The sequence below is a fragment of the Lolium rigidum genome, chromosome 5 (assembly GCF_022539505.1).
Source record: "Lolium rigidum isolate FL_2022 chromosome 5, APGP_CSIRO_Lrig_0.1, whole genome shotgun sequence".
NCBI classification, from domain to species: Eukaryota; Viridiplantae; Streptophyta; class Magnoliopsida; order Poales; family Poaceae; genus Lolium; species Lolium rigidum.
Window position 1 is genome coordinate 116,479,347 of NC_061512.1, and position 15,480 is coordinate 116,494,826.

Genomic DNA, 15,480 nt, shown 5'->3' on the forward strand with positions numbered 1-15,480 from the left:
GCTACCACTATGTGGGTTTTGAGATTTATAGAAAAATCTGAAATCTAATTTGTGCCACTCCATATGGGCCCCAATGTTTCAACAGAATGTAAATTCTATTAGAGAACCAACCTGAGGTTGGGTGGTTAGGAGGGTGGTTGTACCCCCAGCCCACCAGAGTTCAAACCCCAGGTTTGACATCTGTGTGTCTCATAAAGGCGGAATATTCATTCAGTGGGAGGCGACGTTCCCGTCGACGGCGAGGCGCCTGTTGTGACTTCGTCAATTTCAAGATCCAATCCGCCGGCTCAGTCTTCCGGAGGTGCTTATAGGGGTAGGGGTGTGCGTGTGTGCGTTCATAGGGGTGAGTGTATGCGCGTGTATGTGAGCGTCTGCGTTTGTACTGTGTTTCTCAAAAAAAAAAGAGTAAATTCTATTAGATATTCATTCTTGGCATAAAAGATATTGTACATCGCAGTTGGTAGTACATAATAACCTTCCGAGTTTTCAACAATTTAGGCGACGACAATGCTTATTGCTGTGTACATGGCAATCATGCAAACATGCAATGCCAGTACAACGCACCATACCCACAGAGCGTGTTTACTTCTTGCACACCACGCCTTGGCCGTCCATGCCACTGGCGCAGGTGATCCCGGCGAGCTCCGACATGACGGAAGCTTCGTTGTTGCTACGGATGGTTCCGAAGCGCGCCACGGCGCAGTCCGCCGCGAACAGGCTGGAAGCGGTGAAGCTGGCATCTCCTCCCATCGTGGGCATGGAGGCCCTGACGTCGAGCTTGTTGACGTAGTCGGACCGGTACGTCTGGCCGACAACGCCGTGGACGTCGTCGGTGAGCGCGTCGAACTTGAAGGCAAGCTCGAGGTGAGCAAGGCAGTCGTCGGAGGTGACGCCGTACCGGTGCACCCTTGAGTCCTCCTCGGTGATGGGCACGGCGTTGACCCTGACACTGAACTTCCCGTCAAGGGCGACGAGCACGCCGTTGGCCGCCTTGGTGCGGGTCACGGACAACGCGGGGACACGGCTGGACGTCCATTTGGCAGCGTCGAGCTGGTCAGCCAGGAGGTGCACGGGCTCGCCGTCGAGGGTGATCTCGAGGTGTTCGACGGCGTCGTCCCAGGTGCCGGTCTTCCTGGCGCCGACGTAGAGGTGGTGTCCGTCGAAGAGCACGGCGATGGCCTGGATCCACGTGAAGTCCCTGGACATGCCGCTGTGGCCGGACTTGCCGATGAAGTGCGCGTTGATGTGGAGGTCGCGGTCGGAGACGACGCAGAAGTCGGCATCCTTGCGGCCGTGGAAGTAGAACGCGTTGCCGTCGCCGCCGATGAAGCGTGGGTCGCCGCACGCTGCTCCCGGTTGGTCGCACGCTGCACGCAATAGGAGTGTAACCATTAGCCAAAAAGACGAATTGGCTTGCTTAATTATATAGGTCAAGGGATGACGTTCTCACCGCAAACAGCTTTGCAGTCGTATTCAGTGCAGCTGGCGAAGCATGTCTCAGGGCAGTCATCGGGGCAGTCCATCTTCTTGTTGAAGCAGTAGGGGTTCTCCTTGCGGTTGACATTGCACTTGACCTGCTTCGGCTTGGGCTTGGGCTTCGGCCCGTTTCCATTGGGTGGGCTCTTAGGGCCCTTGCCATTATCTGATTGCGCCGTGGCTACGGCCGCGGCGGCGAGAAGGACGACCGCCGCTAAAGCCAGCACGACTCCCAGACGCATCGCCATTGCGAGCGCGCTCACGCTGTTACTAGCTTAGTCTACTATTGTATTCGGTGCTGATGATTGGTCGAGATGGGTACGTTTGTATGGATGGCTCCTAGGGTATTTATAGGGCCATCGATCGACCTGAACCTATGTAAGCTCGCTTCAAACGTGGTGCATGTCAACGCTTGTGTCTTCACCGGAACGCTTGATGCCACAAAATGTATACCTTGCGTGCATTATTGATCATGCGTATGAAGCTTTATGCTACCTGCCAGTCAGGATCGAGCTACACACTCCCTCCGATCATGTTTAATTGACACCACATATGTACGCAAGTAAGCTAGTACTACCTTCGTTTTAAGAAATAAGACGTCCTCGTTTTACGTGTTTTTTGTTTGATCAAGTATTACTTCAAATAGATAAAAATTATTTGTATGAAGTTAGTATCATTAAAAAGTATTTTTCATACGAATCCAACGATACTAATTACATATAATATAATTAAGATTTTATTGCTCAATTTTTATGGTCAAAGTTCGTTTTGGAATAAATATGCACCTTATTTCGTGAAATAGATGTAGTATTATTTGTGCAATTGTGCACCACAGGTAGTACATGTAAGCATTGTTAGTGCGTTCTGAATTCTAATCTTAATTTCAGCTTCTGCGATGTAGCATCGCAGGTTCATCCTGCTAAATGAAGCAATCCGATCGTCTTGCCGTCCTTCATTACAATATCTCTATCTAGCTCATCCTGAAGTCGTACACTCTCTTCTTGTCCTATTCTTTTCCTTGGATCATTCTGAAGTCAAATGCCAATACGCAATGCTTAAACGTGAGGAAAAGTTGCAGGGCGTCGAGTAATAGTGAGAATTGATGCGATCCGTCATGCGTACTCGATCGTGTGGCACAGCGTGCACCTACATTCATGGACACGTGAGCGTATTATCTTCAGAGACAAGCGCACGATTTTTTTTTATGGAAGCGCATGAAAATATTCGAGTTCAGTATTTCACTCTTTGCCCCAATACTGTTCAGAACAGGCGCGCACATCCTTTTAACACTCAAAACCATTTACTTCACCATATCTCGACTCCAATTCGTGCGATTTTAGGTGGAAGGAAAAAAGTTTGATCGGGTACATTCAGGATTTCAGGGAAAAAGAAAAACAAGAATACTTGGAGATAAAACAGCAATTGTTAAGGGCAATTACAAAAATGAGGAGAAATAGGGAAACCACAAAAGGGGAAATGGCTAACCAGATAATATCAGTGAACTTCGAGAAAACCTTTGCAGAAAATTAGAAATGCTTATGAATTTTTTTTTTTGAGAAACGCAATACAAACGCAGACGTTCACAAATACGCGCATACACTCACGCCTATGAACGCAGGCACGCACACCATACCCCTATGAGCACCTTCGGAAGACTGAGTCGGCGGACTGGATCTTGAAATTAACGAAGTCGCCATAAACGTCTCGTTGTCGACGAGAACGTCACCTCCCACTGAATGAAATTTCCGCCTTTATGAGACATACACATGTCAAACCTGGGGTTTGAACTTTGGTGGGTTGGGGGTACAATCACCCTCCTAAGCACCCAACCTCAGGTTGGTTCTCTCCTTATGAAATATTATTAAAACATACTTCTGAAATATACTAAAATAAATAACTTTTTTTCCATGGGTTTTTTTCATGGAAAAAGGTATTCAAAAATAACAATCAAGACCTATACAGATTATTCCAAGCGGATGTTATGTCAGAGAAGAAACTATTCAAAAAAAAGATGTCATTTAGATGTTACAGATCTTAGTATATTGAACAATGTAAACAATTTTTATAGTTAACACATGCCTCATAGAAAGGGTTAAGATCAAATTACACCATTGTTTGTCTATATATCTCATTTTGCATGTTAAAAATGCCAAGGGTCTCATCAAGAAAATTATACAAGATCCATGAGCTGTTTTCCTATCTCCTGCTCTCCGGTCACATTGTTCATCTAATTAGGCCGGCCCATTAGCGGTTATAGGTGTTCTCTTCTTTTGTGTTTTCTCTTTTTTTTGGTATTCTTTGTGCTTTAATTTTTCTTCATCTTCAATTTTTCCTAATTTTATTTTCCATAATAATAGTTTTTCATTATATTTTCCTTTTTATTTTACTAACAATATTTTCTATGTCTACTTTTGTTAGCATTTTATAGAACTTGTGGGGGCTTCAGACTGGATAGTCCAAAACACCATGTTATGCATACCCATTCACCATACTATGATCAATGTGTCATCAACCTATAACCAAACGATACCTGATTACATACTGAATAAAAGGTCTTACTTAGTCTTACACAACATCCACGATGGGCAATAGTTCAACTTCAACAGCAGCGGGAATACTTTAGAAAAAGCATCGTGAAGCCCAAGTCAAGCCTTCACACTACACATAACTGACTGAGGTACGTTCCTAGTTCGCATCCTCGGCGTCGTACTCATGCTATTTGTAGTACTCCCCCGCACGGTCTGACCAAGTAAATAGCTATGACAACAATGTCAGTGAATACGTTTGAATGTACTCGCAGACCACATTAGAAGAGAAGTAAATGATATGCATATTTGGTTGTAGCAAGGAAACATGTTGTACTGTATGGCTGTTATATGAGAGACGTAGTTTCTCTCATGGATATAGCATATCTATATCTTTGCTAAAGAAGATATGGCATCTCTACATATTTGCTGAAAAGAGCACTCTTGAAGACTAATTTTTTGTAAAAGAAAACTAATAGGTAAGGGTCGTCTATTTATCCTCCTCTGGCCAGCCCCATATGACCCAGCCGTTCCTTCACATACCATTGTACTCACATGTACTACCAGTCCCACTAGCGTCCTTTCCAAATCCTTTGGAAAATATTTTTATCAAAACCAAAGTTTTTGGTGGAAGTATCATGCCATTCCAATTTTCCATAACCGCGAACATGGCTATTCGAATAGTTTTACACTATGCAAAGGTGGTACACTTTCCCCACAAGATCCAATAAATCCGTAGGGATCACCCCTGGATTGTCATACAAAAGTATGCGGGTCTCAAACAATCGATCGTAGTTTTTTACTTGTTCATCCTGATATAAGACACACACACCAATAGATATTTCCAATCAACACCAGAGTCCGGGAGACCGTTTTGGCAGGAGTTGCAAAGTTCCCGGCCAATCTGAGCCTCCGGAATGCCACTCAACCACATCTTTCAATAAGGGCTGAAGGTTGTACCCCGCGAACCTTAATAGGTAAAGGGTTGCGTACTATTATGACGTAAGAACCCCGATCGAAGCGTCCATGGTTGGACTGGCACTACTCTTGTGGGACTCATACAAAGACTCAAAAATTACTACGTTGTGCCCCATCCCACTTAGGGGTAATGTGGTTGCAGTGTTAAGTTGGGAAGGTTAAGTACCCATGCACTAAAGTTTTCCAAAAACCTTTCTTTCCCCAGTTGCCTCCAACAATACCTTCTGAAAACCTCTTCCTTTCAAAACTCACACTTGGGCAGGGTTTTACCATTCCAAGATTTTCAAAGAATTTTCTTTCCCAAAACTTTTTTTCTAAATCATTTTTAGAGGGTCCCCATCCTATAGTGTAGTGTTTTGTAGGTAAGAGGCGACAAAGAGATTCAAGGTGATGATCACCTTGATAATATAGGGATGGTGAGTATACCAACGAAGGCAGCACCCACAATGGTGGAAACTAACTTTGCAGTGACACCGTCACTCATATCAACAGTAAATGGAGACAAAGTATGCCATTTTATAAACCAGCAAGTGATACAAAATTACAATAGGATTCAAGGGTATGCATCAAGAGGTGGATTGGTTGGCTAAGTGTCGCTGGTCTTGTTCTTCCTGAGCTTCAACTGTCCCCTCTTCCTCCTCAGTGTTCGTGTCTAATGTCGTCGGAAAATAAAAGAAGGAAAACATTCACTCATTCAATCATAGAAAGTAACCAAGCATCGCGACAGAACTAATTATACAATCAAAGACACATACCATTTCAAATTGGAAACAAACAGATCTAAGGGCAAGGTTATCATTTTATTTAAAAAAGGATTATTTCTTTACCAACTAGAAAGGTCTTACTACTCCTTTTATTTGCGAAAAATGTTCCGTTTCTCTCCAAGTCACAAACTAAATATGTACTGGTAGATATTTTCACATAGAATCCACCAGAAGTGGTCTTGTGCCAAAATTTATTACATATTATTTTTTAAAATTTTTTATAAATGCAGGAATCCATTAACTTGTTTATTTTTCTTCCAGAATCTCATAGCTCTTTAGCCAGAAAAAACTATTCCGTTTGATAGCTACTCAAATAGGGATTTACAAAAACTTGTGTTCATCAATTTTGAAGTTTTATATTATTTTTAGCATTTACTTTACTAACTCGAGGGTCCATTTCAAGGTTTAATTTTTGTAGAAATTCTCATTTTTTCAAATAAATCCAAGATTTAGATATGTTGTTACTAACACCATTATTAGACTAGAAAAAGTTGTTTCACTCAAGAATATTATTTTTTATCTCCTGTAATAATTTTCTAAGTACAAATTTAGACTAACTTGCTCTCTAACTCACAGGTGCATGCCTTGGTATAAAATACTCAAACCACCGCAAAAAGATGGGTATCTGCAACTAGTTCACTACAAAATTGGATTGGTGTTCAACATATTATTTGACTGCCAAATTTGAAATAATAGTATTATTGTATGTTTGTACCATTTTAATTCTAGAGGAAAATACAGAACAAGATTTTGTCTAAAACTTGTATGAGGTGGTTAAGATTTTCTTTAGGAATACAACAAAATTTATTTCATCTCAAATGGATGTCCATGTGATATTTGGTCGATTTGAACCTAGGATCCAATCATGGACCGGTATACCTTTTGATCCACATCCTTCTCACCATCACATGAGCCAAGCTGCCCCTTTACAGGCATGGGTGTCTTCACTGGGCTTGCTTTGGTCATTGATACGTCTCCGACGTATCGATAATTTCTTATGTTCCATGCCACATTATTGATGATATCTACATGTTTTATACACATTATATGTCGTATTTATGCATTTTCCGGCACTAACCTATTAACGAGATGCCGAAGAGCCGATTCGTTGTTTTCTACTGTTTTTGGTTTCAGAAATCCTACAAAGGAAATATTCTCGGAATTGGACGAAATCAACGCCCAGGGGCCTATTTTTGCACGAAGCTTCCAGAAGTCCGAGGGAGAGTAGAAGTGGGGCCACGAGGTGGCGACACACCAGGGCGGCGCGGCCCAAGCCCTGGCCGCGCCGGCCTGCTGTGTGGGCCCCTCGTGACGCCCCTTTACCTGCCCTTCCGCCTACTTAAGGTCTTCGTCGCGAAACCCCCGATGACGAGAGCCACGATACGGAAAACCTTGCGAGACGCCGCCGCCGCCAATCCCATCTCGGGGGATTCCGGAGATCACCTCCGGCACCCTGCCGGAGAGGGGAATCATCTCCCGGAGGACTCTTCACCGCCATGGTCGCCTCCGGAGTGATGAGTGAGTAGTTCACCCCTGGACTATGGGTCCACAGCAGTAGCTAGATGGTTGTCTTCTCCTCATGTGCTTCATTGTCGGATCTTGTGAGCTGCCTAACATGATCAAGATCATCTATCCGTAATTCTATATGTTGTGTTTGTCGGGATCCGATGGATAGAGAATACTATGTTATGTTGATTATCAATCTATTACCTATGTGTTGTTTATGATCTTGCATGCTCTCCGTTATTAGTAGAGGCTCCGGCCAAGTTTTTGCTCTTAACTCCAAGAGGGAGTATTTATGCTCGATAGTGGGTTCATGTCTCCGTGAATGCGGGGAGTGACGAAACCTCTAAGGTTATGGATGTCTTGTTGCCACTAGGGATAAAACATTGATGCTATGTCCGAGGATGTAGTTATTGATTACATTACGCACCATACTTAATGCAATTGTCTGTTGTTTTGCAGCTTAATACGGAAGGGGTTCGGATGATAACCTGAAGGTGGACTTTTTAGGCATAGATGCATGCTGGATAGCGGTCTATGTATTTTGTCGTAATGCCCAATTAAATCTCACAATATTCATCATATCATGTATGTGCATTGTTATGCCCTCTCTATTTGTCAATTGCCCGACTGTAATTTGTTCACCCAACATGCTATTTATCTTATGGGAGAGACACCTCTAGTGAACTGTGGACCCCGGTCCATTCTTTTACATCGAATACAATCTCTTGCAATACTTGTTCTACTATTTTCGCAAACAATCATCATCCACACTATACATCTAATCCTTTGTTACGACAAGCCGGTGAGATTGACAACCTCATCTGTTTCGTTGGGGCAAAGTACTTTGGTTGTGTTGTGCGGGTTCCACGTTGGCGCCGGAATCTGCGGTGTTGCGCCGCACTACATCCGCCGCCATCAACCTTCAACGTGCTTCTTGACTCCTACTGGTTCGATTAAACCTTGGTTTCTTACTGAGGGAAACTGGCCGCTGTGCGCATCACACCTTCCTCTTGGGGTTCCCAACGGACGTGTCAACTACATGCATCAGTCATGTGATGGCGTGTATTTCACACGTTCGTTGGGCAACCCCAAGAGGAAGGTATGATGCGCACAGCAGCAAGTTTTCCCTCAGAAAGAAACCAAGGTTTATAGAACCAGGAGGAGCCAAGAAGCACGTTGAAGGTTGATGGCGGCGGGATGTAGTGCGGCGCAACACCAGAGGATTCCAGCATAACGTGGAACCAACACAACACAACCAAAGTACTTTGCCCCAACGAAACGTTGAGGTTGTCAATCTCACCGCTTACTGTAACAAAGGATTAACCGAATTGTGTGGAAGATGATTGTTTGCGAGAAAACGATAAAAACAAGTATTGCGGCAGATTTATATTTCAGTATTAAAGAATGGACCGGGGTCCACAGTTCACTAGAGGTGTCTCTCCCATAAGATAAAAGCATGTTGGGTGAACAAATTACAGTCGGACAATTGACAAATAGAGAGGCATAACAATGCACATACATGTCATGATAAGTACGGTGAGATTTAATTGGGACATTACGACAAAGTACATAGACCGCCATCCAACTGCATCTATGCCTAAAAGTCCACCTTCGAGTTATCGTCCGAACCCCTTCAATATTAAGTTGCAAAGCAACGGACAATTGCATTAAGTATGGTGCGTAATGTAATCAACAACTACATCCTCGGACATAGCGCCAATGTTTTATCCCTAGTGGCAACAGACAACACAACCTTAGAACTTTCCATCCTCTGTCCCGAGTGTCAATGCGAGCATGAACCCACTATCGAGCATAAATACTCCCTCTTGGAGTTAAAAGCAAAAACTTGGCCGAGCCTCTACTAGTAACGGAGAGCATGCAAGATCATAAACAACACATATGTAATAACTTGATAATTAACATAACATAGTATTCTCTATCCATCGGATCCCGACAAACACAACATAGAGTATTACAGATAGATGATCTTGATCATGTTAGGCAGCTCACAAGATCCAACAATGAAGCACAATGAGGAGAAGACAACCATCTAGCTACTGCTATGGACCCATAGTCCAGGGGTGAACTACTCACTCATCACTCCGGAGGCGACCATGGCGGTGTAGAGTCCTCGGGAGATGAATCCCCTCTCCGGCGAGGTGCGGAGAGATCTCCGAATCCCCGAGATGGGATCGGCGGCGGCGCGTCTCGATAGGTTTTCCGTATCGTGGTTTTTCGCATCAGGGGTTTCGCGACGGGAGGCTTTAAGTAGGCGGAAGGGCAGAGTCGAGGGCTGACGAGGGGCCCACACCACGGGCGGCGCGGGCCCCCCTTGGCCGCGCCGCCATGTGGTCTGGCCACCTCGTGGCCCCACTTCGTATGCTATTCGGTCTTACGGAAGGTTCGTGGCAAAATAGGCCCACGGGTCTTCGTTTCGTCCAATTCCGAGAATATTTTGTTACTAGGATTTACGAAACCAAAAACAGCAGAAAACGAGAGCCGGCACTTCGGCATCTTGTTAATAGGTTAGTTCCAGAAAATGCACGAATATGACATAAAGTGTGCATAAAACATGTAGGTATCATCAATAATATGGCATAACATAAGAAATTATCGATACGTCGGAGACGTATCAAGCATCCCCAAGCTTAGTTCTGCTCGTCCCGAGCGAGTAAAACGATAACAAAGATAATTTCTGAAGTGACATGCCATCATAACCTTGATCATACTATTTGTAAACATATGTAGTGGATGCAGCGATCAAAACAATGGTAATGACATGAGTAAACAAGTGAATCATAACGCAAAGACTTTTCATGAATAGTACTTCAAGACAAGCATCAATAAGTCTTGCATAAGAGTTAACTCATAAAGCAATAAATCAAAGTAAAGGTATTGAAGCAACACAAAGGAAGATTAAGTTTCAGCGGTTCATTTCAACTTGTAACATGTATATCTCATGGATAATTGTCAACATAGAGTAATATAACAAGTACAATATGCAAGTATGTAGGAATCAATGCACAGTTCACACAAGTGTTTGCTTCTTGAGGTGGAGAGAGATAGGTGAGCTGACTCAACATAAAAGTAAAAAGAATGGTCCTTCAAAGAGGAAAGCATCGATTGCTATATTTGTGCTAGAGCTTTTATTTTGAAAACATGAAACAATTTTGTCAACGGTAGTAATAAAGCATATGAGTTATGTAAATTATATCTTACAAGTTGCAAGCCTCATGCATAGTATACTAATAGTGCCCGCACCTTGTCCTAATTAGCTTGGACTACCGGATCTTTGCAATGCACATGTTTTAACCAAGTGTCACAATGGGGTACCTCCATGCCGCACTGTACAAAGGTCTAAGGAGAAAGCTCGCATTTTGGATTTCTCGCTTTTGATTATTCTCAACTTAGACATCCATACCGGGACAACATGGACAACGAGATAATGGACTCCTCTTTAATGCATAAGCATGTGGCAACAATTATTATTCTCATATGAGATTGAGGATATATGTCCAAAACTGAAACTTCCACCATGAATCATGGCTTTAGTTAGCGGCCCAATGCTCTTCTCTAACAATATGCATGCTCCAACCATTAAGGTGGTAGATCTCTCTTACTTCGGACAAGACGGACATGCATAGCAACTCACATGATATTCAACAAAGAATAGTTGATGGCGTCCCCGGGAACATGGTTATCGCACAACAAGCAACTTAATAAGAGATAAAGTGCATAAGTACATATTCAATACCACAATAGTTTTTAAGCTATTTGTCCCATGAGCAATATATTGCGAGAGGTGAATGATGGAATTTTAAAGGTAGCACTCAAGCAATTTACTTTGGAATGGCGGATAAATACCATGTAGTAGGTAGGTATGGTGGACACAAATGGCATAGTGGTTGGCTCAAGTATTTTGGATGCATGAGAAGTATTCCCTCTCGATACAAGGTTTAGGCTAGCAAGGTTATTTGAAACAAACACAAGGATGAACGGTGCAGCAAAACTCACATAAAAGACATATTGTAAACATTATAAGACTCTACACCGTCTTCCTTGTTGTTCAAAACTCAATACTAGATATTATCTAGACTCTAGAGAAACCAAATATGCAAACCAAATTAGCAAGCTCTAAGTATTTCTTCATTAATGGGTGCAAAGTATATGATGCAAGAGCTTAAACATGAGCACAACAATTTCCAAGTATCAAATTATCCAAGACATTTTAGAGTTACTACATGTAGCATTTTCCAATTCCAACCATATAACAATTTAACGAAGATGAAACTTCGCCATGAATACTATGAGTAGAGCCTAAGGACATACTTGTCCATATGCTACAGCGGAGCGTGTATCTCTCCCATAAAGTGAATGCTAGGATCCATTTTATTCAAACAAAACAAAAAACAAAAACAAACCGACGCTCCAAGCAAAGTGCATAAGATGTGACGGAATAAAAATATAGTTTCGGGGGAGGAACACTGATAATGTTGTCGATGAAGAAGGGGATGCCTTGGGCATCCCCAAGCTTAGACAGCTTGAGTCTTCTTAGAATATGCGGGGGTGAACCACCGGGACATCCCCAAGCTTAGAGCTTTCACTCTCCTTGATCATATTGCATCATACTCCTCTCTTGATCCTTGAAAACTTCCTCCACACCAAACTCGAAACAACTCATTAGAGGGTTAGTGCATAATAAAAATTCACATGTTCAGAGGTGACACAATCATTCTTAACACTTCTGGACATTGCATAAAGCTACTGGACATTAATGGATCAAAGAAATTCATCCAACATAGCGAAAGAGGCAATGCAAAATAAAAGGCAGAATCTGTCAAAACAGAACATTCCGTAAAGATGGATTTTATTAGGCCACCAGACTTTCTCAAATGAAAATTCTCACATTGAATGAAAGTTGCGTACATATCTGAGGATCATGCACGTAAATTGGCTTAATTTTCTGAGCTACCTACAGGGAGGTAGACCCAGATTCGTGACGACAAAGAAATGCTGGAGCTGCGCAGTAATCCAAATCTAGTACTTACTTTACTATCAAAGACTTTACTTGGCACAACAAAACATAAAACTAAGATAAGGAGAGGTTGCTACAGTAGTAAACAACTTCCAAGACACAAATATAAAACAAAAATACTGTAGTAAAAACATGGGTTGTCTCCCATAAGCGCTTTTCTTTAACGCCTTTCGACTAGGCGCAGAAAGTGTATATCAAGTAACATCAAGAGACGAAGCATCAACATCATAATTTGTTCTAATAATAGAATCATAAGGTAACTTCATTCTCTTTCTAGGGAAGTGTTCCATACCTTTCTTGAGAGGAAACTGATATTTAATATTACCTTCCTTCATATCAATAGTAGCACCAACGGTTCGAAGAAAAGGTCTTCCCAATATAATGGGGCAAGATGCATTGCATTCAATATCCAAGACAACAAAATCAACGGGGACAAGGTTATTGTTAATCATAATATGCACATTATCAACTTTCCCCAAAGGTTTCTTTTTAGCATTATCGGCGAGATTAACATCCGAGATAACAATTTTTCAATGGTGGCAAGTCAAGCATATCATAGACTTTTTTAGGCATAACGAAATACTTGCACCAAGATCACATAAAGCATTACAATAAAAATCTTTGACTCTCATTTTAATGATGGGCTCCCAACCATCCTCTAGCTTTCTAGGAATAGAAGTTTCAAGTTTTAGTTTCTCTTCTCTAGCTTTTATGAGAGCATTTGTAATATGTTTTGTGAAAGCCAAGTTTACAGCGCTAGCATTGGGACTCTTAGCAAGTTTTTGTAAGAACTTTATAACTTCAGAGATGTGGCAATCATCAAAATCTAAATCATTACAATCTAAAGCAATGGGATTATCATCCCCAAGGTTGGAAAAAATTTCAGCGGTTTTATCACGGGCGGTTTCGGCAGTTTTAGCAGTTTCAGGTAATTTTGCGCGCTTTGCACTAGGAGTAGAAGCATTGCCAACACCAATTATTTTACCATTAATAGTAGGAGGTGCAGCAACATGTGAATCATTAGCATTGCTAGTGGTGGTGATAGTCCAAACTTTAGCTACATTTTCCTTTTTAGCTAGTTTTTCATTTTCTTCTCTATCCCACCTAGCACGCAGTTCAGCCATTAATCTTATATTCTCATTAATTCTAACTTGGATGGCATTTTCTGTAGTAACAATTTTATTTTCAATATCCCTATTAGGCATAACTTTCGATTTCAAAAGATCAACATCAGAGGCAAGACTATCAACTCTAGAAGCGAGAATATCAATTTTATTGAGCTTTTCCTCAACAGATTTGTTAAAGGCGGTTTGTGTACTAATAAATTCTTTAAGCATAGCTTCAAGTCCAGGGGTGTATTCCTATTATTGTTGTAAGAATTCCCATAAGAATTAGCATAACCGTTACCATTATTATAAGGATATGGCCTATAGTTATTACTAGAATTGTTCAGATAAGCATTGTTGTTGAAATTATTATTTTTAATGAAGTTTACATCAACATGTTCTTCTTGGGCAACCAATGAAGCTAATGGAACATTATTAGGATCAACATTAGTCCTATCATTCGCAAGCATAGACATAATAGCATCAACCTTATCATTCAAGGAAGAGGATTCTTCAACGAGAATTTACCTTCTTACCTTGTGGAGCTCTTTCCGTGTGCCATTCAGAGTAATTAACCATCATATTATCAAGAAGCTTTGTTGCTTCACCAAGAGTGATGGACATAAAGGTACCTCCAGCAGCTGAATCCAATAAATTCCGCGAAGAAAAATTTAGTCTGCATAGAAGGTTTGGATGATCATCCAAGTAGTCGGTCCATGGGTTGGGCAATTTTTAACCAGAGATTTCATTCTTTCCCAAGCTTGAGCAACATGTTCATTATCCAATTGTTTAAAATTCATTATGCTACTCCTCAAAGATATAATTTTAGCAGGGGGATAATATCTACCAATAAAAGCATCCTTGCATTTAGTCCATGAATCAATACTATTCTTAGGCGAGAGATAGCAACCAATCTTTAGCTCTTCCTCTTAATGAGAAAGGAAACAATTTTAATTTTATAATGTCACCATCTACATCTTTATATTTTTGCATTTCACATAGTTCAACAAAATTATTGAGATGGGCAGCGGCATCATCGGAACTAACACCGGAAAATTTCTCTCGCATAACAAGATTCGGTAAAGCGAGGTTTAATTTCAAAGAATTCTGCTTGTAGTAGCGAGGTGGAGCAATAGGTGTGCATAAGAAATCATTATTATTTGTGCTAGTGAAGTCACACAACTTAGTATTTTCAGGGTTGGCCATTTTAGCGGTAGTAAATAAAGCAAACTAGATAAAGTAAATGCAAGTAAACTAATTTTTTTGTGTTTTTGATATAGCAAACAAGATAGTAAATAAAGTAAAGCTAGCAACTAATTTTTTTTGTGTTTTGATATAATGCAGCAAACAAAGTAGTAAATAAAATAAAGCAAGACAAAAACAAAGTAAATAGATTGAGAAGTGGAGACTCCCCTTGCAGCGTGTCTTGATCTCCCGACAACGGCGCCGGAAAAAGAGCTTGATGGCGTGTATTTCACACGTTCGTTGGGCAACCCCAAGAGGAAGGTATGATGCGCACGGCGGCAAGTTTTCCCTCGAGAAAGAAACCAAGGTTTATCGAACCGAGGAGGAGCCAAGAAGCACGTTGAAGGTTGATGGCGGCGGGATGTAGTGCGGCGCAACACCGGGGATTCCGGCGCCAACGTGGAACCAGCACAACACAACCAAAGTACTTTGCCCCAACGAAACGGTGAGGTTGTCAATCTCACCAGGCTTCGCTGTAACAAAGGATTAACCGAATTGTGTGGAAGATGATTGTTTGCAGAGAAAACGGTAAAAACAAGTATTGCGGCAGATTTGTATTTCGGTATTAAAGAATGGACCGGGGTCCATAGTTCACTAGAGGTGTCTCTCCCCTAAGATAAAAGCATGTTGGGTGAACAAATTACGGTCGGGCAATTGACAAATAGAGAGGGCATAACAATGCACATACATGTCATGATAAGTACGGTGAGATTTAATTGGGCATTACGACAAAGTACATAGACCGCCATCCAATCTGCATCTATGCCTAAAAAGTCCACCTTCGGGTTATCGTCGAACCCCTTCCGGTATTAAGTTGCAAAGCAACGAGACAATTGCATTAATTA

The 15,480-nt window shown here is 41.7% G+C and overlaps 1 protein-coding gene across 1 annotated transcript in view; it reads right to left on the minus strand.

Moving 5' to 3' along the window:
* Positions 1 to 582: 582 nt before the first annotated feature.
* LOC124656303 overlaps positions 583 to 15,480 on the minus strand; it is a 20,393-nt gene continuing 5,495 nt past the window's right edge. Inside the window, exons 3-4 of the mRNA XM_047195074.1 lie at positions 1,451 to 1,740; positions 583 to 1,367 (exon numbers count right to left, since the gene is read on the minus strand). Coding sequence (XP_047051030.1) covers positions 583 to 1,367; positions 1,451 to 1,740 — 1,075 coding nt within the window. The remainder of the gene's footprint in view (positions 1,368 to 1,450; positions 1,741 to 15,480) is intronic.